Raw genomic sequence first — 26,296 nt, forward strand, 5'->3', positions numbered from 1 at the left:
GAAAATAGATAGGTACAGTTGTGAAGCCCTTTGTGTTTATATTCTAACAACACAAGGTCAGGGCAGGTATAAGAATTTGGAAAAATTAAACATCTAACAATTGACAGCACACAAGTTTTTGCAGAAGATACTGGAAACCATCCACTGAGCTAGAGCCAGCGTTCACCCTGGACAGGTCTCCAGCCCATCACAGGGCCACTTATGCAGATAAGCAACCACCTTTGGGCAAACAGAATCTTCAGTTGACTTTATGTTATTACACAGTGAGAGGAGGGTGCAGCAGTTTAAAAACGTGCAAACTCCACACAGACAGGAACCTGGGCTACCCAGCAGTTAGAACTGCTGCTGAAGCCCAGTAGATTACCTTCATGAATCCTATGGAAGCAGCAAGTGGATGCTGCTTTGGCTTCACAGTGTCTGTTCTATGCCCAGGTGAGTTATTTTGATTTTTTACACAATAAAACAGGGGGTACAAACAAATTTAAAAGACACATTAACTTAATGGATATAACTGGTGAATTCAACTCTAGATAAAATGAAACCAATCATTTTATTCGTTGTATATGTGCTGAGAAAAATTAAGGTAACCGACCAAAAAATAACTATGATGTACTTTACTACTTCAAAAGTAGTATTAAAACTTTTGATTAAAAACAAAATTAAATTGCAGCATCATTTGGATCTGTGATAAACACCTTCATTCGTAGTGCAAAAGCAGTACAAAAGTCACATGCTTTATGCTTCTCAACCCAGAGTGAACAAAGTCATTCATTTTTCTAAAGAGTTCTGTATCAGTCATTTTTGTGGCAAACATTTAAAGACTTATAGCCAAAAGCAGCCAGTCCAGGGGGCTACTGGACGACCTTGTGTGAAGCTGCGTGTTCCTCGTTTCAGGGCTCTCATGCTTGGAGGAACTCTGGCTGTACTCGTGCCACTTTGCGAAACTCCTTGGTGTGTGTCTGTGGGCACTGCATCTCACACCAGCTGATGGGAACCATCTGGGCACCTGAAAAACAAAGATTACAAATAAGGTAATATGTGACAAAGATATGCTGATGGGAATATAAAACAGACAAGTCCCACAGTTAAGATCAGCATCTTTATGAGTTCTAAGTAGATTTATGTATGAGTGTCAAGTGGGTGTGTTCAGAAATATGACTCAAATAATGTGAATTATAATGCAAATTGTGACTCACATCTGCAATGACTGTACATGCTGTGGCATAATGTCTGTGCTGATTTCATGCAGTACATTTGTTGGAGCAAAACGTTTTAGGGATCTTTTCAGTTTTCATCATTCACTGCTCTTATATTTGTGATAAAGAAATTAAAGTTAAGATTACACCAACACTACATAAAAAAACTACACAGTGACTCTTGTGTTCTGCAATGAGCGGTTGTGATACTACAAAAAACAAACAAACAAACAAACAAAAAAAACTTGGTACAAATCCCTCAATCTGTCCAGGCTGAACCATGGTGACTCCACTGGTTTTGAATTGTCTAGAGAGTCACTGTTGTGCCACCTTGTGCTCAAACAGGATATTACTGTTCCAAGAATATAGAAGCTCAGTTTAACTGGAAACACTCACCTGCTTCACTGTGTGCCACTACCACTCCCAGCTCGTTCTCTGCCGTTGTCAACAGGTAGTTAGACTGAACGTCGCCAAGGGAAATCTGACATCACTGGTCAAGTGTCAACCACAATGAACAACAACACAATATTAGTGTTTATTCCAAAGATCTATAATGAAGGATACAACTTTAGCCAGGACGATGTCACCAGGCCGGAAGCTTTTGTACGTTTCTACCTGAAGCATTAAAAAAATGTTCACATTAAGCAAATCATTTTACGTGAACAGATTGAAGCTGCAGATGAAGTGACACTCACCTTGTCCTTTTCTGTTGCTCGCACATCTTCTTTTCTGAGTTAGAGAGTGAGCGCAGTCGGATGAATGATAGGGAAAAGTAACTATAAAAGATCACTTGATTTTAATTACCTGATCGTCCCTCTGAAACGGTCTTTTAGGGGTGTGGAGCCCACGTAGAGTATGTGGACCTTAGCGTACCTGGGGTTGATGCTGGTAACCTGTTCAAAGAAAGGGAGCAGCCAAGACAAGCAGGTCTGTGACAAACTGATCCAAATTACGACTGTTCAGATCAGTTACCTATGCGTACCTTACAGGTGACTATGGTGCCAACATCAGGTAGTAGTTGCGTTTCGGTTTCTCTGACCACTGAGATCACTGGTAACTAAAAAAAAAAAACAAACAAAAGGCACACGCATTAATGCACACACGGCCCATTCAGACATAATCATAACAGAAAGACCTAAGAAATGGAATTCACATTAACAAAAGTTGAGCATAATTTTCCTCCTACTTGACTGACTGCTTCTCCAACCCACTCTCTCACCTCCTCCCCCTCTTTTTTCCTGAGCACATAACCTGCTAATGAGGAGTATATGTAGCCATGGCGCAGATACACTCCTGTGCCTGGACTACAGTCTTCAACGCTGCACAGTTTGTCACCTGGAGACAAATCAAGAGAAAAATGCAGAGGTTGTCATGCTTTTTTATGATATTAACAGTGGACCATCTGAATAAAATATTTATACAACATAATATACAATGTCACAATATGGAGCATGCAACTCAATACAGGTTGTTTGGCTTTGATCTGCATCTCTGTATAACAGTGCCCTGGTCAGTGCATCACACTTTGGTTTAGCAAGAGACAAAAAACACGTGCATACGTGTTTGTGCACTGTGCATAAGACTACAAGTCCAATGTGTGAATCAAAACAAGGGACGCTGCTTAGGCGACGGTCACTGATGGAACCTGTGCTGCAAAGTAAAAGCCGCTTACAAACCACTGATCACCTCTACAGCAGTAAAGCAAAGACAGAAGACACACATCAGACCTTCATAGAGTCCATCACTCATCTCATACAGGCAAGCACAAATCCACCACTAACAGCGAAGCGACGTGCGGTACAAGCAAAGCCCGCCCCACGCACAGAAACACGGCAGTCAGCAGCACTGTTACCATCTAGATCACCGACCCACCGACGCCGCGACGTCTACAAAATCCAACATCTAACATGACCAGAAAACGACAGAAAGGTCTGTAGGGTAGTGTAAACATCCAAGAAAACAGTAATTAATTAACGTAACACTCAAACCTGGAACACACAGCTTCATCGGCGACATGTTTTCAAGAAGAGCAACTCCTCGTGCAATTGGCCGTGACGCAGGGTTTAAGTCGATTCTGATTGGTCAGGAGCAGCGTCACAGGAAATGAAGCAGGACGTTTCGGTCCGCCATAATTGTTGAGGCACATGTGTAGTGATGCCACGTGATCTTTCGTCGCTAGTTTAAAATGTTACGTGCGTTGTGTGTTGTTCAAGATTGAAACACCAATTTAAAAAATAGAATAGAATAGAAAAGCTTTTTTTGTCAACCAGTGGACAATTGCCATGTTGCAGCATCAGAAAAACGCAAATACAGAATTGTCAAAAGAAATATGAAAAACGGTATAATCTCTACGTTTATCACTAAAACACATTATGTACATAATGACAATGAGCTAAAGTGACTGCAGATGTTAAAGTGCCTGGTATGATTGCCCTGGTGATGCAGTGTGTATGACAGTGTGGTACAAAGTGTGACAGCAGCAGGAGGGAAAGGCCTGTGGAGTCTCTCCTTCCCACCGCGAGGGTGGATCAGACTGTCACAGAATCTGCTCTTCAGGGCAAACAGTGTGTTCTGCATAGATGTAAGTTTTGCCAGAACCCTTCTGTCTCCCACCCCCCTCACTGAGTCCAGGGGACAGCCCAGGACGGAGCTGGACTTCTTGATGACCTTGTCCAGCATCTTCCTCTCTCTCTCTGTGATGCTGCTGTTCCAGCAGACCACATCATACAGGATGGTTGATGCCACCACAGAGTCATAGAAAGTCTTCAGGAGTGGCCCCCTCACTCCAAAAATGCAAAATCCCATATAATTATACTGTAAAGGACACACTGACTAAAAGTCTGCTGTAACACGTTAGAGAGCTACACTTATACTAAGTACTTCATTTACCCAGGTATGCTTGTGAAGGATTTCTGTTTTAGATTTTGTCTAGTCTATGCTACGAGGCTTTACTACAATTTAGAGGCAAATATAATTCTATCAGTTAGTCATTAACAGTACTTTTGCTAAACTTTTTACAGTATTACTGTACTACAGTATTTTTGCACTACAGTATGAAAAATATTTAGTCCTCCTTCCTAAGAATAATTTCAGAGGCAGTTCCCACTCAAATAATTCCACTCAAGACATAAATAGGAAGGAATTACAAAGTTGATTGTTTCGTGCTATAACAATTTGTTCAGACACCGATAAAGGCTTTCATCACATAATGACAACATTTATTGTTTTTCTCACAATGCCACAGCAAACAAAAAAGAGCATTTCTATCTGCCCTTCAAACAACCAGTGTGACTCTACAGGTGGTACTGCTCCCACTGAGTTTCACCTACACTGTAAACAGGAAGCAAAGCTTCAACAAGTGAATCGGCAGGAGTAGTCTTTGTCTGCTGGTCCCTATGTTGCGTTTTTGGTCAGAGCTAAAACCATATTACAGTTGAAATCCATCACTGATAATGAAATGTATGCTTCAGTATGCCAGAAGGTAAAATAAACAAAGCAAACATCAGATGTAACGTTCAATGGGAAGCTGGGTATTACTCAAATAAAGTGCACATGGTGTGTGTGTGTGTGTGCGTGCGCATGCTAAAAATCTGTAATGACCATAATTTAACCTGTCTCTATTTTTTAGCTTTGCCCTGAGCAGCCACAGCTTCCATGGCTTTCTTGACAGTCTCTTCGTCTCCCAGGAACTGCATGGGTCCTAAAGGCTTCAGGTTCTTGTCCAGCTCGTAGACAATGGGGATGCCTGTGGGCAGGTTCAGCTCCATGATGGCCTCCTCTGACATACCTGGAAACAGGTAGAGGTTACAGATCACTGTGTTTTTGCAGACTAACATTGTTTACATAGATTGTTAAGTTAGAGTTTTGAGTTTAAATGCAAATTCTCTACAATAAACAATAAGAGGACACCTTTGGTACTAGGCATCACCTCATGCTTTATTACCTTCGAGATGCTTGACGATGCCCCGGAGACTGTTGCCGTGGGCAGCAATCAGCACCCTCTTGCCCTCTTTAATTTGTGGGACAATCTCTTCGTTCCAGTAAGGCAAAGCTCTGGCAATGGTGTCCTTAAGACTCTCACAGGAGGGAAGCTGGTCCTCAGTCAGGTCGCCATAACGTCGATCCTACAACAGAACACACTGTTAACACAAGTTCACACTTATGTGACAAAGATTTCTGCATTTACAAGACAAAGATATATGAGAGATAATACTCCATTGTCTTTCATTGCTGTTACCTTGCTTATGGACTGATAGAAGTCATGCTCCTCATCCATGGATGGGGGTGGAATGTCGAAAGAACGCCTCCAGATCTTGACCTGGGCCTCTCCATGTTTGGCTGCGGTTTCCGCCTTGTTCAGCCCAGTCAGGCCACCGTAGTGACGCTCATTTAGACGCCAGCTTCTATGGACAGGCACCCACATCTGGTCGATGCTGTCCAAAACAAACCAAAGGGTGCGGATGGCCCTCTTCAGGACAGAGGTGTAGCATACATCAAATTCATAGCCAGCATCTGTGGTCAGAGAGAGAGAGAGAGAGAGAGAGAGAGTGAGTCAGAGCGAGAGCGAGGGGATGGGAACAGGTTGTAAAAAATTGTCATTATGGACATACTGCAGTGAAGAGTTTATATTAATAATATTACATAATATTATGCCGAATTTTATTTTGTTGTGTAAATTAATGTTCTCTAAATAATGACTTATATATATATATCCTTTGAAATAATTTCAATGGTATTTTGCCAGCAGATGACACCATTATTTCGTGATTACAATTTTCTTAAAATTGACTTTGCTCCATATTTCCTATCAATGATAGAGATATATATTATCTGTGTTTTTTTCTAGAAAGTGGGAGAAGTAAGTAAAAGCCTAAATTTAAACACGGCCTTTACAGCACATGCCGCAGCACTGCGTGAACCTGTGCGTGAGCTCCCGCATGGTCTCCGGCGAAAATATTCCCCGCAAGGACACCTTGAATTGCATAATACGCGACATGCGGCCGTTTTAGTCACGTCATTTCAGGGAATAACATGAATAGCAGATAGTCGCTTTGGTCGCTTCCACCTCTACTCCACCTCCTGCTGCTGCTGACTTCTCTTCTGTCGCAATGAGCCGACTACCTGTTCCTCCATCCGGTCTGGTGGCATAAACAGCGACTTAATCCTAACGACCGACAGCACGGCCCGTTTATCAACAGACGTCACCTTTCAGGGCCTGTCCTCCTCTCTTGGCCTCCTGTTCCCCGGTCTTGCTCAGGTCCGCGTCGAACCAGCCGCAGAAACGGTTCTCCTGGTTCCAGCAGCTCTCTCCGTGGCGGATCAGCACCAGCTTGTACGCAGCCATCCTCACACCGATGTCCTCTAAGCTGTGTTTCCGGAAACTCTTGCGTAAATGAGTCTTTGGAAAACGCCGCAACAGCGTCCGCAGACTTGTGCCGCAACGCCGAAAAAGGGACACAGAGAAACGAGTACGGCACTGATGGCGACACGGAGTGGTGGCGAGTCCGTCACAGCAGAGGTTGAAGGTTTGGATGAACTTGACGGATATACCGACGCGAGTCTGAAGAGCTCGTGCTCGCTTCCTGCTGGTTTCCACCAATCAGAGGGCGAGCTACGTGCGCCGAAGGAGGAGGGAGACCGCAGGGGGATGCGCACAGCAGCACGTCCTCAACCGCACATCCTGACGTTGGCGAATCATGGAGAAAAAAAAAGAATAAAAAGAAATAATCAGTGGGACAATGAAAATCATGAATGAGCAAAATAGTAAGTGTCAAAATCTGTCGCTTTATTTTACATACATACAAGATTAACGTGTAGCGGAAACTTTGGGTTTAACTTGTAATATGTGGAAACGTTAGTAATAACTTTTGAATTTGGCGCTATTGTTAGAACTTAATTTGACGATTTATAGCCGTTTTCGTATGAGAGATTGAAAGGACCTCATGTACTTGCGACATAACTTGGAGTTCCCCATTTACAGCACATGGTGACTGTATTAGTCACTGGATCTGCAGGGTGTTGAAGTCTGGTTGCCTTTTTGAGGTTGGAGCCTTAATATTCCTCGTTAAATTAAGAATCAGTCCAGCTGTTTGATGTATTATGTGGTTCAGAGAGCTACCTGGGGTCATAAAAGGAGGAGCAGAGTTTGCATTCAACATTTCAGAAGAAAATATGTTCAAGCATTACACTGGAATGCTGTATACCTACATTATCATTTAGTAATATGACTGTTAATTGCTAAAAACAGAGTGTGGCTTTAGTAACAAAGGTCTTTGTTGCAGAGCCTTTTTATGTTTGTTAGAGTATTGATTGTCAGGAGGAGCTGAGTCACCACCAGAACAGTACAAACTGAGCAAAACCTGCCACTGATTTGACTTCTTTCCTAAAACCAGGGCTTCCTTTTACATTCACAATGTATTATGAAGGAGAATCGCAGTAAACGGCAATCTAGTGTACCAACCATGTCTACAATATTACTACAGTACATAATTAGTCAGTAGTCACACATAGGGGGGTAGCGGCCACACATGGGGTGCTAAGAAGGGCTAGTGTGAAGTGTCTTGCTCAAGGACACACCTGGTGGGATCAGCTGGGTTCAAACTGACATGCTGACACTTTCTCATCATGGAGAAACTCAATATTCTCTGAATACAGTATATGTCAGACATATGATGTGTTTCTGTCAAAAAAATCAGATCTCAGACACACATTGTGGTGTAGATCTGGTAAGTTAAGTAACTTATAGATGACTTTTTCCTGGAAATGACAACTCAAACACCTTAGACAGTTCACATACATGACATCCATAGCACTAATAGTGTGACAATTAAGCATCTTGCTATTAGAAGACCACAGTCTTAGTTTCCAGCTGTAGTCGTCCATAAGTTCGACATTTATTAATCGAACCAAAATTACCCTTCCTCAGGGAGCCACTTTATTCATTGACTTAATTGATTTGGGTAACTATGCTGTCACGTGTCTTCCGTGTGTGGAACCACGATGTCCAATCAGCGCAGGGCATGCGCTTGTTGACAGGAAGAATTTTACGCGGATTGGTTCAAGATTAAACACGCTCGTCAGGTCCCGCCTTTTCCCGGAAGATGACAGTCATCTGATTTTTCTATTTTTTCTTGTTTCCTCGTTAGCCAGCGTCAGTGCTAGCCAACACAACAACCGTCCGGCTAACTTCTTCTCTATCGCCCTTTTGCTTCGTTTTCAGGAACGAAATCCTTCCAGATTAATGGACGAAACGAGTCCGCTCGTCTCTCCGCTCCGGGACTCCGGGGATTTTAGCTACTGTCCGACAGAGCCCACCAGCCCGCGGGGCGCCTTTGGAGGCACGCCGGGCTCCGTGGTGCGCATCCCGGCTGGCAGCCCGGGACGCAGCCGAGAGAGGCAGCCGTTGTTGGACCGTGACCGCGGGAACTCGCCGCGGGGGCCGCATAGGAACGAGTTCCCAGAAGATCCCGAGTTCAGAGACATCATCAGAAAGGCCGAGCGAGCCATAGAGGAGGGGATCTATCCAGAGAGGATCTACCAGGGATCCAGTGGAAGCTATTTTGTCAAAGACTCACAAGGGGTAGGAAGAGCAGCTGCTGTCTTGTGTCTACCGATTACCCACTGCTGGTGTCAGACAGACGGTCCATTATGTTGTGACTGATGACATGTGAAGTGACTGTGTGTAAGACTGGAGGAAAGCAGGCGTGTGAAAGTGTAGTGGTCTCTGGAAAGGCCCCTTCTAACTAGCTTGTGATGACTTGGCAAATAGGCTGTAAGTCACACTAGCATCCTCCTGTAGCACCTGACATATATTAGTGCACGCTGGCTAATGTACATAAAGTGAGGATGTTAGAATTTCGTACTGGGTCAGTTTTGCTATCAGTTTCTGACCTACACGCTCTGAAAATGCAGAGCAAGTGTTGCAGTTGCAACAAAGTAAAGACAAATCAATACCTCAATCAACACCTGGGGCACATTTCTGTCCACAAAGCGGTCAGATTAATGGCAGTAAACGTTGAGCAGCACCACTTGAGTTAACGAATAAAATAGTCTTGAGCAACTCCGGCATTTCGGTTCTCTCTTCTCTTTTATGACCACGGCCCATGTTGTAAACAGGGCATGCATGGAGGCATGCGTGTCGCACCCGTGAGATACAACACATCGCCAGTTTGAAATCTGTAGCTTTCATTTGTACTTTGAAATTTACAAAGGCAAATTTTGTGCTTTAAATTTAAACGCACTTGTTTCATGCCCAACCTACGCCTCTCATCCAACTTCTGTCCTTCATTTCTCACTTTCTGCCACTGTGTCGCACGCTACAGAAAATCATTGGTGTCTTCAAACCCAAAAATGAAGAGCCCTACGGCCAGCTGAACCCAAAGTGGACCAAGTGGCTTCAGAAACTGTGTTGTCCCTGCTGTTTTGGTCGCGACTGTTTGGTGCTGAACCAGGGCTACCTCTCAGAGGCCGGAGCCAGTCTGGTCGACCAGAAACTGGAGCTCAACATTGTTCCCAGGACCAAGGTACATAAATGTGCAATACTTCCTCAGAATAACAACAAGCGATAGTCTCTGTTCTAATCAGTCCCTTCCATACAGGTGGTTTACTTAGCCAGTGAAACATTCAACTACAGTGCCATAGACAGGGTCAAGTCTCGAGGTAAAAGACTAGCCCTAGAGAAGGTGCCTAAAGTGGGCCAGCGCTTCCACAGGATCGGACTGCCCCCCAAGGTAACTTCATAACTTCATATTATTTCACTGCTGTGACGTGAGGATAGGTAAAAAATACGGATTCTAGATGATTCCTAAATGAACTAAAGATGTGTTATGCAAGGAGGAAGTCTGGCCTGGGTTCATGTCATATGAGAGTGAGTGTAGATTTGTTTTGTGACCAGACAAGGCTGTTGTCATACAGACAAGAACCTTCACACATACAAGTCATATGTGACTAAAGAAAGCGCCACCTCCATCAGGTCGGTTCCTTCCAGCTCTTTGTTGATGGATACAAGGATGCCGACTTCTGGCTGCGGAAGTTTGAAGCAGAGCCTTTGCCTGAAAACACAAATCGTCAGCTTCAGCTGCAGTTTGAGCGACTCGTAGTACTCGATTACATCATCAGGAACACAGGCAAGTAGGCGATCGGCTCTGTGCAATGACTGAGCAAAGTAAAAATAAAAAAGGAGATTGTTTATCAAGATGTGGTTTGTTAAGTCATGTGTGTTTAACTAGCACATTTTAATAGTATTTACAATATATTATTCAGTATTTACTATGAGTATCTAAAATGAGTGAACATATTGAATATATTCTGCAGTTTCTCACTGCCGACGTCTGTTGTCGTGTATTTGGTTTTGCAGACAGAGGAAATGACAACTGGCTGCTGAAGTACGACTGTCCCATGGACTCCGGGGGGAACAGAGTGAGGATACGCTGACATACACTAACAATGTCCTGATGCACTTTTTATTTTAAGTTATATATGTCTTTCTGACCGTTCCCTCTGCTCCCTCTTTCCAGGACACAGACTGGGTAGTGGTAAAGGACCCCATCATTAAGCTTGCAGCAATAGACAATGGCCTCGCCTTCCCCCTCAAACACCCGGACTCCTGGAGAGCCTGTGAGTGCCTAAACTGACCAATCACTGCTTGTCCTCTTTCAAAGATGTGTCTGTAGTGTTACTTATTTTTATCTTGCATCAACCTATACTATATCTTTTTCTTTCAACCAACATTTTCTGCCATTTCTCCTTGCTTATTTCTCTATCCAATAATAATTAACCAGATGTTGTTTTGTTGCCCACCAGACCCATTTTACTGGGCATGGCTTTCCCAGGCCAAGGTTCCTTTCTCCCAGGAAATCAGAGAACTGGTCCTCCCCAAGCTCTCAGACCCAAATTTCATCAAAGACCTGGAAGAGGACCTTTATGAATTATTCAAGGTACAGAGAGGGTCGGGTCAGTTATTCAGCAACATCCATACAAGTACAACCCACGTACCACAATGTTAACATGTGTTAAGAAGAATACGAGAGTTGAACTGAAAAGCGGAAATATACTGATGATTTGAGATGAGAACAGTGTGGGATAGAGGATGACTCGGCTCTGTGGTTGTAAAAGTTGTGCAAAACATTTATGTGTTGCCCTGTGTGTCTCACAGAAAGACCCTGGTTTCGACAGAGGACAGTTTCACAAACAAATAGCAGTAATGAGGGGACAGGTAGGTTCTATTCTCTTTATACTTTTGCCTGGGTCCTACACAGTTGATCAAATATAATCACCCATCAGTTAAGTGTATTCTGCAGATGGTGATGTGTAACAGAGGCATATTATCAGTGTGTCTCAGGGTATTGTACTTGCTAGCATCTCACAGAAGAAGGCATTCTGATTGTGTTAATTTTATGGGCTTTAAAATCTACATCCACAGTAGGCGTTTTGTTGTAATGTCTCTTTCTTTTGCATCAGATCCTGAACCTGTGCCAGGCATTGAAGGATGGGAAAACCCCCCTGCAGCTGGTCCAGATGCCCCCTGTAATTGTTGAGACAGCCAGAGCGCCTCAGAGAGCCAACAGTGAGTCCTACACGCAGAGTTTCCAGAGCCGAAGACCGTTCTTCACCTGGTGGTAGGAGAGGAAGAGCGCAGAGGAAGAGGAGGAACAGCAGGAAGCTGGATTGAGATTTTTCTTGGAGAGGACAGAATCTGTGAGTGCAGGAATCTGTTCTGGGAATTAAAATGATCATCACCCTCCTTTCCTCTCCTCATGGATATTTTCATTAGAGAGAGAGTGGGTGAGTGGGTAGAGACAGATGAGGCCAAAGAGGAAGCGTTTTCCAACATAAATTCCTAATTGCCTCTGTGCCTTGTGAGGATGTTGATGAATAATTAATGGATAAATCACAAACATTCTGTACCAGACGGTGAAAGTGAGGGGTCAGTTTGTGTTGGACTAGTGGGTTTGCATAATGTTTGTTCACACTTGTGAACATACAGTCGAAGCCTCCCACACATTTGCTTGCTTGGGTGGGAGGTGTTGCATTCCACATTTTTTTTTGATACCCCTTTGCCTTTTCGTTTTCACCTGCATATTCACCTCCATGCAGTTAAAAGCCCATCGTCTGAGGAAAGCAGTGGTTCCACTTTTTTTAAGTAAGAAAAACATTTGTTGTGGTTAAGTCTTGCAAATTTGGGAACTGGGCTCTTGGTGGCGTAATGAACACAGGCCTCTAGTTTCATGGGTACTCGTTGCATCCTTAATTTTTCTTTAGGATCTGAAGCTAATGGTGAGGGTGTCAGAAACTGAGGCCCCTTTGTGGTTAAAGAAGGAAGCTGCTCAGATTAGCTGGACTAGCTTGTCTATTGTCCCACTGATGAGTAATTCAGAAGTAAAGAAGATAAAATGCTCCCATCTGCAAGCAGGCTGGATGCTGGGCTTTGGTGAGTGCAGTCCCAAGCTCCCGTTTGACTCAGCCATGTGCATCTCTGTTTTTCTGGCTTGGACCTAAGTGAACGACAACAAAGTAACTCCCTGCTGTACTGAACTGACATGAAATGTAACGTGACAATGCACTGTATCATTTGTATGTAATATTTAATGATAGATTATAATTAAAACATACACCATTAACATACAATATAAAATGTGTTATTGTCAGTTCACAGTCAGACATAATTTACAGCCAACAGAGAAGTAAAACTCTAACAATTGACTTCGCCTGTAACTACAGTAGATTGTCTACTGTGAAAAACATTTCTGGTGGAGATGATACCACAGAAAATGTTTTACGCCTGGACCTTTTATTTTTACTGAGCATTTTAGTGTTTTAGGTCATCGCTGAGTTTGCAGCAGTAGACAAATGATTCTATAAAAAACTATCTCAACATCTTTTTTGTGAGCCTCCCAATCAGAAGCAACTGTCGGTCAGCTGTTGAGGAGCATTTATGTAAAGAGCAATGTGTTCCAGCTCCAAACAGAGGGATCAGTGTGCTGTCCCCGAATCATAAGAATCTCAGGAATTCAAACTTTTAAACTTAATGTTACAGTATCTTGGTTTCTAACCTTCAAACCCATTACTCAGCTGTCCATCAATGAAAAACGCATTATATATAGTGTAATGTAAAGAGTAGTACTGTAGCAGAACTCCTGCCACACGCTCTAGTCAAGTGTTAGTGGAGGATGCGGTGAAGGTAGCGTTCACAGTCTCTGGCGTCCTCCTGTCTCGACACGCCCAACCTCCACGAGGGGGGTTTCGATGTGCTTTGCTTGTCTGTGACGTCTCCCTGAGCAGGCGAAGGGGATTGGCCCTCACTGGGTGTTGGGCCTGGCTCGCCGCCCTCTAACATGTGATCGGGTGGTAATTGTTCCTCAAACCTGGAAGACCAGAGATGTTTAGCAGCACCGACCAGCAATAATCTGCTGCAGACACACGCTCTTTTGTGCATCTAGATTTTAGATGATCTAAACTTCACAGACGATGTCCATCTAAAGTCATTTAAAGCTACACTGCCACTACTGCGCCAGATGTGATAGGAGTAGGGCCACACCAGTGGACTGAGAGTGCAACTCATTGCTGCCCACTATTATGTTGTTGATACTTTGCCCTGTAGACACTATTTTATTGTTCAGTGGTACGTCATTACTCAACTAATCTAATGTGTATGTGTCTGCTGGTGTGCAGAGAGAGGAGGACAGTCTTGTGAGGTCATGCTGAATTGACACAAGACTGCATTCAAGGTGCAGATGGCAAACTGGACATTTCTTTGCTACGTAGGGTCAAGTTTTAAATGAATCCCTCTGTTTTTTTTCCCCCCACAGTTTCTGAATTTATCAGCCTTTTTGCCTGTTGACACCCACCTGAGGTATCCTGATGTTCTGAGCCACTTGTGGTCTTGGTATCCCTCCACCCTGATACCTGCCTTATTTCTTGCTCTGACCCTTAGTCCCACTAAGGCTTGGGCCAGCCCTGCCTCTTGTTCTACCTGCTCCCTTTCCTCTACGTTTTCCATCTCTGCCTCCATGCTTTGCCACACCAGCTTCGCTCGATGTTCAGCGTCTCCGTCTCCCGCTGATCCGAACAGCTTGTGCAGTTGGTGTCGGTTGATCCCTGAAAAGATGTTGGAGCACCCAGACTTCCTGCTTCGCTGACTGGAGAGTTTCCACTGAGCAGACAGGTCATCCTCAGTAGAGGAGGATGCTGGGACCTCTGCCATGTTGCACAGATGGAGAAGTTCCAGGCAGTGAGAAGATCACAGGAGGATGAAATTAATGGAAAAGGAAGGCAAGCTAGAAGAGGAGCGAATAGAAAGTGACCAAACTGATCAAACTGACGAGCTTAAGCCTTCTGCCAGCAGACAGCCAAAAACCCACTTAGCAGACTTATCTCATTATCAACAGGTCTTAAATGTTTCGGTGGCTAACAGTGAACAGGCTGGCGTACGGCTGCTGTCTCTCACTGAGCTAACAACAATTTATAGAGAACATTTTATGCAATTGTGCAATAAAACACCAAAGTGGGAAAAAAAATTCTAAATCTAAGCAATCAGTATTTTATTATGATTGTAGCAATATTCTTGAGCAGAAGCCATGTTCTGTGATTCTTAAAAGTGTGTATATATAAAGTTATTCAGGTCAATTACAATAGTTACGCTCAGGTTTGTGGAGTGTGCAACAATCTAAAGGATCTAGTGTTGAGGAATGCTTAACTACTGGACTCACTTCAGTCTGACCACCTTGGTTCTTGGTCTTAAAACTCAGTTCACATTTATCCTTCAAACTTTGATTGACAGGCTAGCGATCGGACGAATAACTGGTATACAAGTTCAGTGTTACACGATAGGTTGAGATGGCTTAACTTACCTTGTGTAGTTCTAATGAGTCAAACCAGCACTAGGAGTAGAGTCAAACAGCATCCAGACTACTATCCTGCACTACTAATGCTGAGCCGGCCCACTTCCAGCAGACGCGTCAGTGGAGTCTCAGGGAAGGGAAGGGAACAATCAAAGAGTAATCCCTTGAGGACGTCAGGGCCAGTGTGCTTACTTCAAAACAAGAAGTCAGTCTATAAATAAACTGTCTGGACAAACACAAACTGAAGCCAGTAAAGCCCAAAAAGGAACAATGCCACTACAGGAGTTCCAGTACTCTAATGTCAAGAAGGAACAAACTGTGGGACAACGATGCAAAGAACACTGTAGGCCTGCAATATGTTGAACATAAGCAATGTACTGCAATGTAACACCCAGCATGAGGTCTCTTACATATGATCTGATGCTGAATATTTATGTATATGCAGTACATGAATGATGCCACACATTCAGCATGCGTGTGCATGTACCTACTGCACCTCCCATACGGTGGGTATGAAATAATCTTGCTGCTTAATTATAATCCACTAGGTGGCACTGGTTTCATAGTTTATTCAATATATGAAAAGGGTTCAGAAACGGCAATAGGGGTTAACGTATATGATCCTGTATTAACCAGAGTAATATGTGTTGATGGGGTTATTTAAAATTCTGACCAGGATAAGAGGTTCGGATGAATGATGGATCATCTGAACTTTGGCTGGATTGTGCAAAACAACCAAAGAGCTGTTTTGCCTAATTTGAAGTCTGTGAGTAAAAACAAGAAACAAGAAGACTTGTATGTAAATCATGAGAAAAGTGCGGCCAAACGCTACCGGACACTTAACTCCACTCTTTGGCTATTTTCGTCCTGCCCTGAACAGAACCCTATTAAAGCAGAACAATTAGTAGTTTTAGGTTTTGGGATTCTCAGGGGCCCGTTTCAAGAAGGAAGTTTAACAAACTCTGAGTTTTCCTCATTTCGGGGTTAACAACAAAACCTCCTTCTTGAAACAGGGGCCCCAGGTCTCGACGACTTTCTATTAAACAGCGTGTAAGTTACATCCACAGCAAACCGCCTAGTTATAACATTGGCGCAGCGGTAAGTGGATGATGGATCATCGTTTATAATTAAAGCTTGTCCATGATGTGCTAAAAGCACTATTCCGGAATAAACTTTAGTTGGTAAATACTATTATCAATAATATTATAATAACATTATTGAGCCGGTGCAGTTCGACCTCGTCGCCGTTAGGTGTCACAATCTGTCGGCGGAAGTAAAAGCTCACCGCTTGTAAACAGGCAGGTCTGCTCTGGAGCGAAGAGCGTTTATTGCATCTAAAGGTCGTTTTGAACACCTACAGTTTCCCTTTGCACATCGCTGACACCATCAATCGCATTATGAAGTCGCAGGACACGGAGGTTCACCCAGCCGAAGCAGAGGCCGCGCTGTCTTTACAAGAGGAGCTTGTGGCAGCGATCCATGGAGCGTTTGAAGTGGCCGTGGAGATCGCAGTCCGAGAGGTGAAAAAGCTGCTGGCTCAGACAAAAGGAGACCACTGTGAAGCGATGCGACGAGCGTCTGTCAAGCAAAGAGCCGAGGCTACCTGTCTGTTGGACTGCGCTCGCGCGGAGGAGGGAGGAGGTGGCACTCCTGCCCTCTCAAAGAAGCGGCCTTTTAAAAGCACGGAACGCACAGATCAGCAGCCTCTCTGTGATTTTAGCGCAACAAGCCCCGAGCCCACTGCGGGAAATGTGCACAGCTGCGGCACCGTGGGCGGAGGTGATGCACCTGCTGCTCGTCACGGCCGAGCGCAGCGGCACCCGGACCTCCAAGAAGAGTCGAGCGTGGAGGAACAGGGATCAGTCACTACAGATGGGACGCAGTATGTCAGAGATGCTGCTGCTTGTATTCAGGGTATGTAGCAGAATGAATTTACTGTCTGATCACTTTTTACATCAGTGTTATATATGGTTTATAAAATGCACAGAAACCGATTTTTAATCCAGTGTTCATACCGTCTATAACTTTGACTATTCATATTTTCTGCGTGGGAAAAAGTAAAAGCAGAACCAATATGCGCAGAGTACACAACTACAGTAGGACCAGTACAGTGTGGTGCCAATCGTCATAGCTCATCAACACTCTCTTCTTAATCTTCTGTAGTTTTCCATGCTCTTTGCTTGTACACTATGGTCTGTTTACAGAAACGCTTCAAGACATTTCCAGTGTTTGTGATGTGAAGGTAGAGAACATTAGTCAACAATGTCAAGACACAGCAGCTCAAGTCCATCACTCACCACCACTTCTCAGCCCTGACAGCAAGTCCACGACAGAGTACGTTACAGTGAAACAGGAGAAGCCAGAAGAAGAAGAGGTCTGTTTAGATTCCATCAAAGTGGAGGACTTCACCCTGGACTGTATGTCCATAGCCCAGGCCAAAATCCTTGAACAGTGGAAACCAAATGTTCCGAGTACTCAGAGGCATGACCCACACTCTGACATGTCCTGCGCCAGGCTGGTACAAGGTAAGAAACACTGAACGTGTGTGTCAGTTCCACAAGCTGTTTGCTCCACTGCATCATAAACCGTTCAATGGTTTTAAAATAAAAAAAATCTGTACTGTAATTTATGTCTGCTTTTTCCAAAAACTTCAAACTGAAACATATTTTGTCTTTGTGGGTTTTTTCTTGTTTTGTTTCTACAGCTTGTTCTTCAGACATGGCTACAGGCCTTTCAGCACCAACTGATCTGCCACCCCTCTCCTCGGACCTTCCTGTTGTCCCTCTAGTAGATCCAGCTGCCATGTCTGAAACCACTCCACAGGTCTACGGAGCCCACTTCCGGATCAGGCGCACCAGCAACCACAACATCCACAGCCATTCCACTTGCAAGTCCTGTGGTCAAAGCTTCCCCCTTCCCAGCTTGTTGCGGCGGCACTATGGTCAGTGCCAACAGGAGCACTCTCCGCAGCCTGTAGCAGGAAGCAAAAGGCCCAGGTCGCGGCTGTACCCCCCGGGCTGCAGCCCTTTCTGCTGTACAGTGTGTAACCGAGAGTTCAACCGCATGGAGAACCTTAAAACACACCTTCGCATCCACACAGGAGAGAGACCGTACACCTGCTCCGTGTGCTCAAAGTGCTTCCGTCACTCTGGGGCACTAACGAGGCACTTTCGCATCCACACTGGAGAGAAACCTTACATCTGCGGACAGTGTGGGAAGTCGTTCAGAAACTGCGGGGGACTCAAATTCCACGAGCGCACACACACCAGGCAACTTAATTAGAGTGAAGCTGAGGGAGTTAAAGTTGTCAAGACGTTTAGTGCTTTTAAGCAGGGTGTCATATAACTTTTTTGTCCACCTGGCAGACATTTGCTTTACTAGAGAAATTGATACGATTTTTTTGTTTGATTTTCATTAAACTAGCAGCATCCGCTGGCAATGATTAGTACAACTACATATATTTCAGTATGTTTTTGTTGTTTAACGTATCCACAGAAGGATTAACTACTCTCAAAAACTATAATGCTGAACTTTTTGTGCACTAGTTTTAAATATAGCACACACATATAAATGGGCCTTAATATTGTTAGACAAGGTATTTCGGTAAATTGTTGTCTTGTTTATGTGCTAAAGTACCAAGATAAAATATGTCAACGATTTAGTCACATATGGATGGTATCACTGAAGTATAATATTTGCTGTTAAGTTAAACATGCTAAGTAGGGCAACAATCAGACACATACAGTGTTTTTTAAGATAGAATCAGTTGAAAGGTTTCCTTCTCTTGCGGCCTTTCTTTTTCGAAATTTTGTTTAATTTAAGTGCCCCCTATACAAATACACAAATTACCCTAAGCACAAACACACGATATGTGCAGCAGTGTGTAGAAGAACAAACATATCTGTAAAGGGTCTGGGCTGATGTGTGTTGCTATAAAAGGCAAGCAACAAAGTTGATGCTGAATTGTTTATTTTAAAAATTGCTTTCCAACAATGGCGGTGGTTAGTTGTATCCCTAAATATCAATGGTTGTCTGTTAGTTAAGACTTGGTAAATAGAGATTATAGTTGTGTACTTTCCTTCCTGTCAACAGTTGCACAACACATCTTTTACTGGCATATAGCAGAACTAACTTTCTATATGACTCATGGTGCTCAGTGAGTGATAAATGCACTTCTCCATTTGTAATACAAATCTCTATTGTGACATTACAAATAGCTAAAATAGTCTAAACTTTAAAAAGGCAAATGTTGGACATGTGATGAAGCTATTGAATAAAAGTGTGATTTATAAATAACTAAATTTTATTTCTCATCTTTGAAACAACACAATTATTACAGCAGGAGACATTCAATGAATACAGACATATTTCTCTAAAGTCTCTATGTAAAGACTTTATGGTGATCTTAAAATGTTCATCTTCACCTTGCAGCCAACTAGCGCACGCTTCTCTGTGATCGACTGGATCCCACACGTGCGCCTTTTCTGCCATCGACTGCTTCTGCCTGGATTAAACAAGGAAGCGGATGTAAAGCGCACCCGGAGCTAACAAAGCTAGCTGGGTTTAGCCGCCGTCCGCGAACAACTAGCTGCTTTAGCCGCCAGCTATCTTTGTACACAAGCGCGCGCCACGGTAAAGCGCTCGGTTCCGACAGGTTGACGCTCGCACCGCACGGCGGGCGGCTGACATGCCGACCAGGCCAGATGAAATTGGAGGCTCTTCCTTCCTCCAGGTTCATGAAGTCGGTGGGATTTGCTAGGTTCTCCTGAGCTTCTCGCCGCCGCCGCCGCTGCTTCTTAAGTTGGCTGTTTGTGGACACTAAGCTTGGGGTAAGTTGTCTTCGTTAGTTAACACCGGAAGGCAGGAGTTGCCTTAATATGTGCAGCTACAGTGGGTCTGTGGGTCCAGAACGAAACTTTCCTGTTGAAGCATCTCACAGGCCAGAACAGTCAGAGGCGCTGATTTACGGAGATATCGCTAATTGTCGGTTCTTCACTCCGAGGCCCAGAGACCCGTAATCAGTCGTGTCGAGGGGCGCATATTTATTGTAATGCAACTACTCTGCAGCCAGTCAGTACAGCTAGTGTGGATTTGTTCTGTCATGTTCTCTCAGTTGTGCAACTTTCCCGAAAGGGTGCGGGGTTGATCTGTGTCGCTCTCAAGTCAGGAGAATGTGCACTTGTTCACTGTCAGTTCCTCATTTTGACCGCTGCACTTGTCGTTCTTGACGCTTCTGTAGGAATGTCGTCCCAGGAGCCCTCACTGGGAGCCGGGGAGCGGGTGGAGCTGGTACACACATTATCCAAAGAGACTCTCGGGTCCCCAGATGCCTCCGAGTTGGGGAGCCCTCGATGCACACAAACCTTTGACCTCTTCAACATGGTTGTGTCCTATAAGAGAATGACGTGGTTCCTGAAGCCGGTTGTTGATGCGGTGGAGCTGAGCTGCTTCCTTCTTGGGTGTGTACTCACGATTGCCTGTGTTCTGTTTGAGCTTCATTTGATTGAATTGCTTTCGGCCTCGATTTGTAATGCAGGAAGCCGTGCTTCACTGTAGTATTCATTATCGTCCCACAGATGGAAGATGCCCCTGTGCTCTCTGCTTGTCTGTATATTCCTTAATGTCTTCTTCTGCACTGTTAGTGAAGGTAAGATAAAATCAGCCATTAATATTGATTTGTGCTTTTGTTTGGTGCTTTAAAAGACACTTGCATAATTTATGAACTTGTGGTTGTGTTTGCCTCTCTGGTGTCAGTGGGTTGGTTCTCATTGGGTGTGGTGGCGGTGTCAGCACCAGCTGCCCTGGGTTACCTGCAGGACAGGTGTCGGGGCAGGACGTCAGAAGCTGAGCTCCAGAGGAGGTGCTATCATGCTGTTAACCGCAGAGACCTGCAGACGGTGCACCTCACAAGGCAGGAGGCCATGCTGGAAGTCAAAGGCCTGTAAGAGAAACACTGCACGCTTACAGCAAAATATTCATTGAGTTATCTCCTGAATGTTAGAAAATGTAACGGTAGTTTCAGTTTATCAATGCTGTACATAAAACCCACAGGCCAGTGTGTTTCCTTTTTATCTAAATTTAAACTATTAAAAAAATAATAAGCTAAATTGATCATGTAACTTAAAAGCGGTCATCCTTTTAAAAAAGATTTACTATTCATGACTTTATGCACAGTATTTCTTAAGTGTGTGAGTGTTTGTTCTCATCAGGCTTGTGTTGTTGGTGTTTCCTTCATCAGACTGAAGCTCTTGGATGAAACACTATCATCTGCCTGTCAGACAGCAGAGGCCATATACAAAGTCCTGTACTGGGATAATCACACCAAATCATCAAGGTGCGCATCTGTGTCAACTATGTACACTTGTGTCTTTCTCCAGGTTTAAAGGTCCTCTTTTTTGGCACCATTTGTGTCGTAGTTCAATTATTGCCTATGTCAGTGGTAAAAAGGCCACGCAAAGAACCACCAACACAACCAGTATTTCCAACACACACAATTGGACAGAGTGGAGCTGCAGCATAGCTCTCGAGGACCACCTCTGCTCTACAGTGTCAGACTCTCCAGCTAGAACTGTGAGGTCCATTCACCACCACCCGTCCGGTGTTTTTTTTTTTGGCCATTAATGGGCTGTTAGAGTGTTGTTAGCCTTCAGCGTGTTATTAGCTGCTAGCTTTAGCCAGACATCAGGAAGTTGGATGCTGTGACTCTGACATTATACACGCTTCCAACATAGAGGTGTGGTTATCAAATTCAGGTATGACAGACTTCTAATGCACTTACTGGAACCTCAACCTAACAATCATTAATTAGTAGCTGAGACTTTGACCATTTCTTAATCACCCATTATTTATTGTTCATTTGTTTAATAAATATATACAAATGTATGTATGAAGATGTGTGAATAGTGTTACTTACTATTTTTTGAGTAAGTAACACAATATATGCTTCTAGCTCTATCATAAATCAAAATAAGAATATAATATTACTGTTAGGCCTTAAAAACTGTTAATAAGTAATGTTAATAGTAATGAGTTTAATTGTGACCTTTGCAATATCTCAATCCAGGTTCTATGGAGGGATGCTAATAATCATGTGCCTGCTTTATGCTGCCCCTGTGGGTTGGGTGCTCGCTGGGCTTAACAGCGCCATTTTCCTGTGGAACAGGGACTTCTGGAGAGGTCAGGTCATTGTGTTTGAATGAAGCATAAATAAATTCTCACTTGCAATTAAAGAAAAAAGCTGGATTGAAGTTTGATAGGTTGGTCTTTGGTTTCAGTTTTGTGGGAGCTCGGCAAATTCTTCCACATAGGTCAGACCAAAACTTCAGAGGGGTCTTGTGAAGAACAGGAACAGGGGAACTTGCAGGACCAGACCCCTACACCGACAAGCCTGGAGGTGAGAGGATGAACACAGGGTGGAAAAGTGCATGTACCTGTAAAAACCATATCACAGTGCGTCAATGGTTAATAAAACAGTTCATTTGTAATAAACGTTCAAGATTATCAGTTGATCAGCCTACAACCCTGAACAGTTAAACAGATAAAAAAATGGCTGCACTGAATGGATAATTTAACGAGTGCTTGTACTTTATGTTCCTGATGGCAGGATCTGTCTCCTGGCAGCATAGAGGAAGCGGAGGAGGCTGAGCCTGATGATGAATTCAAGGATGCCATAGAGGTAAATACTGTTCTAACCTTATTTGTCTACTAATAGTTAGTCTCCTTATGCCAATCTTAGCTAATGGACTCAATGGCGACATATTAAACACACTGGCATAAATGGTAGGGATTACGTCATCCAACTCTGCAGCAGGAAAGCAAATGTTTCCCAAGAAGTTGAAGCTGTGTATAATGTTCAGGGACTTGTAGGCTGCCACAGAAGGTGACAAACCCATTTCATACTCCTCACGCTCTGCTTCCTGTACTTCGTTTTTCTTTCTGCAGGAAAATACAGTTTCCCTGCAGGTGAGTGTTTTTTCGACTTAATGTAGGAGAGGCTAGTGCTCTCTGCCACCACGTAAAAGAAACTCTACAGACCTAGTTGGCACATGAACAATGAATGAATGAATGATTGAATTTGTGGTGAGCTAACCTGGTGCTGTAGCTGCTTTGCTCCGTGAAGCATGGTTGTGAGTTTGTTCCTGTGTATTCACACTGAATTAGTGGTCATAGTTAACGTTGCTTTCATGTGTTGTTCTGCTTCCTGATAAGGAAACCCCTCTGGTCTTAGTGGTAAGTTGATTTCTCAATGCCCTCAACACATCCCATCATGTGACTGCACTTTTGGCATGATGAGAACTATTTGATAGTTATATTTAAAACTTCAATAATCGTGTTTTTGTGTATTTAGTTTCTAGTCTGCCTGAATGACATCTCCATCTTCATCTACCTTTCTCAAACCATATAATATAATATTTTTTTAAATGAATGTTATGCATCGTTTGTCTTTGTAGTTCTGGGCTGTGGAAGGTTATGGACCTAACTTTTAGTTTGTAGCCTTCTCTCACTTTGCTGTCAGGTTGTTCTGTTCCTAAAAAAAGTCCTGTTTGAATATGGATTTCTTTAGCAACATAGAGTTTCTCTTCTCCTTGGCTGTTCCCTCTGCTATTGTAGTGGAGTCATAGTTCACTCTTCAGTGGATTATGTTGCGGGGTAAAACGTGGGAAGATGTAAAATTACGTGTCATGTACAGTGTATTTCTGGTATCAGCAATAGAAGAGTAAAACAAGTTGTTGCTTTTTGGTTGTTCTAAGGAGGCTTTCTTGGATTTAGCAGATGAAACATTTGTTTGTTGCCTATAAACATGTGTCTTCCACCTCTAGTTATTTATGAAACATCTACTAGTCTGTAAATGTCATCATGGTTAGTTCTCTGTCCAGGTTTTCATAACCAAAAGTCCACCTCCGGTTACTGTGGCATGTACAGTATGTAACTATCTTTTCCTTTGTTCATCCCACTCCTCCTCCTCCTCATTCTTCACTTTTCCTCAGGAGGATGATGACGGACCTCTCGCAGCTCCGGAGTATGACACCATCTCTGAAAATGGTCTCTTGAGTCGCAATGAACCAATACGCAGCAAGGTGTCCAAACTCACAGAGAGGCTACGTAAACGTTACCCCACCACCAGCACAGGTCGGTCTGCTTGGAGTCATTAGCGGAGTTGCAGGAGTCGTTTTTTAAATTCTTTATTTTTACACTTCAGAAATGAAAAAAACAGTCATCCTGTGAATATCTTCTATCTCAGCTCTATTATTACTAGATTATTTTTGTGTTCACAGGCAACTGTTCTAGCTGCAATGCTGTCTTTTCAGTGCTGAAGAAAAGGGTAAGGTTAAAAACATGTGACTGTAATTAATGATATATTAATTATATAAAGGTATTTCGTCACCATACTTACTAGTCATACTTTTACTTTGGCCCAAGCTTCAACATGACATGTCTTATTCTTTCAGAGGAACTGCAGTAACTGTGGCAACAGCTTCTGTTCACGATGCTGTTCCTTCAAGGTGCTCAGATCTTGTATGGGTGCAACAGGTAAGGCAAGAAACTGAAGCAGCACTATTTTTACATTTTTATTTTTAGGTACACTGATGACATTTGCTTGACATTACTTTGTGGCACTTTATCCTTTCTTAGTTGCTTTTACACTTTCTTTTTCAGCTCCAGAGGCCCAGAGAGAGACTGTGTTTGTCTGTGCTGCCTGTAATTCCTCTCTCATCAAGCTGCAGTGAGGCGGCACCGTGGTCACATGTCACCCCTAGAGCCCTTCACCAAGTTATTGAAACCCTAACACATGCCTTGGTTCTCAAGTTAGGCCCTAGTATCTGTCAAGATAACTGTTGTGTTTAACTCCAAGACCCCCCATCCTAAGGAAGCTGCACCCCTCTTTACGTAAACGTAATGATTATGGGAATTTTACTGTAAAATGTTGCATACTTTCTGTTACAAGTCTCGAAGGACTGGGCCTTATAACTCAATGAGACTTATTAAAGGACCTTGTGTTTTCCCTATGTTGAGCAGAGGGAAGAACAAACAGTGCAAGGTGGAAGGCCAGGACTGGGCAGGCGGTGCCAGATCATGTCAGTAAGCGTACAGGCTGTCTGTGGTTTCGCTTGTAAATGCTTTGCCTCGCCACAAAGTTGATTCCACTTGAATGTTGGTGTCTTAAAATGCAGCTCTGTGTAGCAGTTTCCTGTTACTGTAAGTGTGCTATAATGCTGAAAGGACATTGCTGCATGAACAGGACTAAGACTGGGATGTTTGCTGGTGGCCGGCGTGGTATAAATCTGGCATATTTTTATGTTGCAGATGAGTTCAGTGTCCGTTGTCCCCATTGCTTTTGAGCAGTTTGATTTTTCACGGTTGCAGCTGATCATGTGCTGCATGCACATAGTGAACTGTCCTAAAGTCTGGGTGTAAACTACTGTGACTCTATGTCTAGGGCTAGGATATGTTCATCAAATCCACTTGCTCTTCTTGTAATTATGAGCTTGTTGGGTCAGCCTGAAAAGTTTCCTTATGTGGGCAATTCCCCTTTTCTTGGAGGACAGTGGATTGTTGAAAGATTTGAAATGCATTCAGGCCAAGTGTTTACTCAAACTGGAGCAGAGTCAAGCCAACTGGATTTAAGTTGTTTTAAATGACAATTGTTGTTAGTCTCACTTTCTTGAAAGCAGGCCTTAAAAGATTGTGGAGGCATTAAAACCCAAAAGGTGGATCATGGTGGTAATGTTTTAATCATGATTCAGACACAGATGATTGTAATTATTTGCTTTGCTTTTATTGTAACTGTTGTTGTACATTGTTTTACTATAACTAATATATTTAATTTTAAACTCCAGAAAGTTATAATTTAACCCTAATGTTGAGTTCTTTTGTGTGTGTGTATATATATATATATATTTCCCTTTGTTTTATGATTGAACTATGACATCATTGAAATAAACTCTGTGATGATTTGATTAACAATGCATGTTCAGTATATTATTTTTGAGGGTTTTTAATATTATTAGACGTGAATTCAGACAAATAGTAGTGTTTTTGATCAGATGTGAAATCAAACAGATGTTTGGTACAATCTATCAAAGAAATCAACATAAGATAATTCTTCACCACAAAAGGACTACAAAGCGAATGAAGATGCTGGAAATAAAGTTCTCAATAACAAATTTAAATGCTTACCAATTGCTCAGGTTAATGCTCGAAATTAAAAAGCCAGTTGCACCCAAGGTTTAGCCACAAGTAACCATAATGAACATCTTTAGC

At 43.2% G+C, this 26,296-nt stretch overlaps 6 protein-coding genes across 9 annotated transcripts; 3 read left to right on the forward strand and 3 right to left on the reverse strand.

Annotated features, from left to right (window-relative positions):
- Positions 1 to 232: 232 nt before the first annotated feature.
- On the reverse strand, positions 233 to 3,332 carry exosc1 (exosome component 1). 2 transcript variants are annotated; one of them, XM_029150108.3, is made up of 8 exons: positions 3,185 to 3,332; positions 2,416 to 2,531; positions 2,179 to 2,253; positions 2,001 to 2,089; positions 1,892 to 1,925; positions 1,761 to 1,811; positions 1,593 to 1,677; positions 233 to 1,006 (listed from the first exon to the last, which is right to left on the reverse strand). In XM_029150108.3, exons 1-8 carry the CDS (start codon positions 3,210 to 3,212, stop codon positions 900 to 902), a joined length of 585 nt encoding a protein of 194 aa, XP_029005941.1. In that variant the 5' UTR covers positions 3,213 to 3,332; the 3' UTR covers positions 233 to 899. The 2 variants fall into 2 exon arrangements, with proteins under 2 accessions (XP_029005941.1, XP_029005950.1); XM_029150117.3 differs by lacking the exon at positions 3,185 to 3,332 and adding an exon at positions 2,924 to 2,960.
- A 1,055-nt stretch (positions 3,333 to 4,387) lies between these two features.
- pgam1b (phosphoglycerate mutase 1b) lies at positions 4,388 to 6,735 on the reverse strand. The gene is made up of 4 exons (XM_029145014.3): positions 6,402 to 6,735; positions 5,434 to 5,708; positions 5,140 to 5,320; positions 4,388 to 4,983 (listed from the first exon to the last, which is right to left on the reverse strand). Exons 1-4 carry the CDS (start codon positions 6,538 to 6,540, stop codon positions 4,814 to 4,816), a joined length of 765 nt encoding a protein of 254 aa, XP_029000847.1. The 5' UTR covers positions 6,541 to 6,735; the 3' UTR covers positions 4,388 to 4,813.
- A 65-nt stretch (positions 6,736 to 6,800) lies between these two features.
- Positions 6,801 to 12,828, forward strand: pi4k2a (phosphatidylinositol 4-kinase type 2 alpha). Its single transcript, XM_055510704.1, has 10 exons — positions 6,801 to 6,959; positions 8,416 to 8,775; positions 9,518 to 9,718; positions 9,794 to 9,925; positions 10,168 to 10,325; positions 10,556 to 10,613; positions 10,712 to 10,811; positions 10,998 to 11,131; positions 11,350 to 11,409; positions 11,655 to 12,828. The coding sequence occupies exons 1-10, from the start codon at positions 6,948 to 6,950 to the stop codon at positions 11,814 to 11,816; spliced, it is 1,377 nt and encodes a 458-aa protein (XP_055366679.1). The 5' UTR covers positions 6,801 to 6,947; the 3' UTR covers positions 11,817 to 12,828.
- Positions 12,762 to 14,397, reverse strand: avpi1 (arginine vasopressin induced 1). The gene is made up of 2 exons (XM_041067525.2): positions 14,042 to 14,397; positions 12,762 to 13,558 (listed from the first exon to the last, which is right to left on the reverse strand). The coding sequence occupies exons 1-2, from the start codon at positions 14,395 to 14,397 to the stop codon at positions 13,354 to 13,356; spliced, it is 561 nt and encodes a 186-aa protein (XP_040923459.1). The 3' UTR covers positions 12,762 to 13,353.
- A 2,034-nt stretch (positions 14,398 to 16,431) lies between these two features.
- si:ch211-284e13.5 (uncharacterized protein LOC793850 homolog) lies at positions 16,432 to 19,335 on the forward strand. Its single transcript, XM_029144959.3, has 3 exons — positions 16,432 to 16,948; positions 17,239 to 17,559; positions 17,739 to 19,335. The coding sequence occupies exons 1-3, from the start codon at positions 16,432 to 16,434 to the stop codon at positions 18,314 to 18,316; spliced, it is 1,416 nt and encodes a 471-aa protein (XP_029000792.1). The 3' UTR covers positions 18,317 to 19,335.
- Positions 19,336 to 19,519: 184 nt separating this feature from the next.
- Positions 19,520 to 26,001, forward strand: zfyve27 (zinc finger, FYVE domain containing 27). 3 transcript variants are annotated; one of them, XM_029144985.3, is made up of 14 exons: positions 19,520 to 19,863; positions 20,274 to 20,493; positions 20,611 to 20,681; positions 20,789 to 20,975; positions 21,273 to 21,368; positions 22,098 to 22,210; positions 22,309 to 22,427; positions 22,638 to 22,709; positions 22,976 to 22,996; positions 23,243 to 23,263; positions 24,022 to 24,163; positions 24,310 to 24,356; positions 24,484 to 24,565; positions 24,692 to 26,001. In XM_029144985.3, the coding sequence occupies exons 2-14, from the start codon at positions 20,276 to 20,278 to the stop codon at positions 24,760 to 24,762; spliced, it is 1,260 nt and encodes a 419-aa protein (XP_029000818.1). In that variant the 5' UTR covers positions 19,520 to 19,863; positions 20,274 to 20,275; the 3' UTR covers positions 24,763 to 26,001. The 3 variants fall into 3 exon arrangements, with proteins under 3 accessions (XP_029000818.1, XP_029000828.1, XP_029000837.1); XM_029144995.3 differs by lacking the exon at positions 23,243 to 23,263; XM_029145004.3 differs by lacking the exons at positions 22,976 to 22,996; positions 23,243 to 23,263 and having other exon boundaries at positions 19,522 to 19,863.
- Positions 26,002 to 26,296: the final 295 nt, after the last annotated feature.

The sequence above is a fragment of the Betta splendens genome, chromosome 1 (genome assembly GCF_900634795.4).
Source record: "Betta splendens chromosome 1, fBetSpl5.4, whole genome shotgun sequence".
NCBI lineage: Eukaryota > Metazoa > Chordata > Actinopteri > Anabantiformes > Osphronemidae > Betta > Betta splendens.

Coding starts and splice junctions, on each gene's coding strand:
- zfyve27 (XM_029144985.3), top strand. CDS start 20,276: ATGTCGTCCCAGGAGCCCTCACTGGGAGCCGGGGAGCGGGTGGAGCTG. Junction 20,494..20,610: donor CTGAGCTGCTTCCTTCTTGG/GTGTGTACTCAC, acceptor ATCGTCCCACAG/ATGGAAGATGCCCCTGTGCT. Junction 22,428..22,637: donor CTACACCGACAAGCCTGGAG/GTGAGAGGATGA, acceptor TCCTGATGGCAG/GATCTGTCTCCTGGCAGCAT.
- exosc1 (XM_029150108.3), bottom strand. CDS start 3,212: ATGTCGCCGATGAAGCTGTGTGTTCCAG. Junction 2,090..2,178: donor GCACCATAGTCACCTGTAAG/GTACGCATAGGT, acceptor TTCTTTGAACAG/GTTACCAGCATCAACCCCAG. Junction 1,678..1,760: donor ACATCGTCCTGGCTAAAGTT/GTATCCTTCATT, acceptor CAGTGATGTCAG/ATTTCCCTTGGCGACGTTCA.
- si:ch211-284e13.5 (XM_029144959.3), top strand. CDS start 16,432: ATGAAGTCGCAGGACACGGAGGTTCACCCAGCCGAAGCAGAGGCCGCG. Junction 16,949..17,238: donor TGCTGCTGCTTGTATTCAGG/GTATGTAGCAGA, acceptor GTCTGTTTACAG/AAACGCTTCAAGACATTTCC. Junction 17,560..17,738: donor CTGCGCCAGGCTGGTACAAG/GTAAGAAACACT, acceptor TTGTTTCTACAG/CTTGTTCTTCAGACATGGCT.
- avpi1 (XM_041067525.2), bottom strand. CDS start 14,397: ATGGCAGAGGTCCCAGCATCCTCCTCTACTGAGGATGACCTGTCTGCT. Junction 13,559..14,041: donor AGAACATCAGGATACCTCAG/GTGGGTGTCAAC, acceptor CTGGTCTTCCAG/GTTTGAGGAACAATTACCAC.
- pi4k2a (XM_055510704.1), top strand. Junction 9,719..9,793: donor ACATTGTTCCCAGGACCAAG/GTACATAAATGT, acceptor CCTTCCATACAG/GTGGTTTACTTAGCCAGTGA. Junction 10,614..10,711: donor TGGACTCCGGGGGGAACAGA/GTGAGGATACGC, acceptor CCCTCTTTCCAG/GACACAGACTGGGTAGTGGT.
- pgam1b (XM_029145014.3), bottom strand. CDS start 6,540: ATGGCTGCGTACAAGCTGGTGCTGATCCGCCACGGAGAGAGCTGCTGG. Junction 5,709..6,401: donor AGGAGGACAGGCCCTGAAAG/GTGACGTCTGTT, acceptor CTCTGACCACAG/ATGCTGGCTATGAATTTGAT. Junction 5,321..5,433: donor TCTATCAGTCCATAAGCAAG/GTAACAGCAATG, acceptor GTTCTGTTGTAG/GATCGACGTTATGGCGACCT.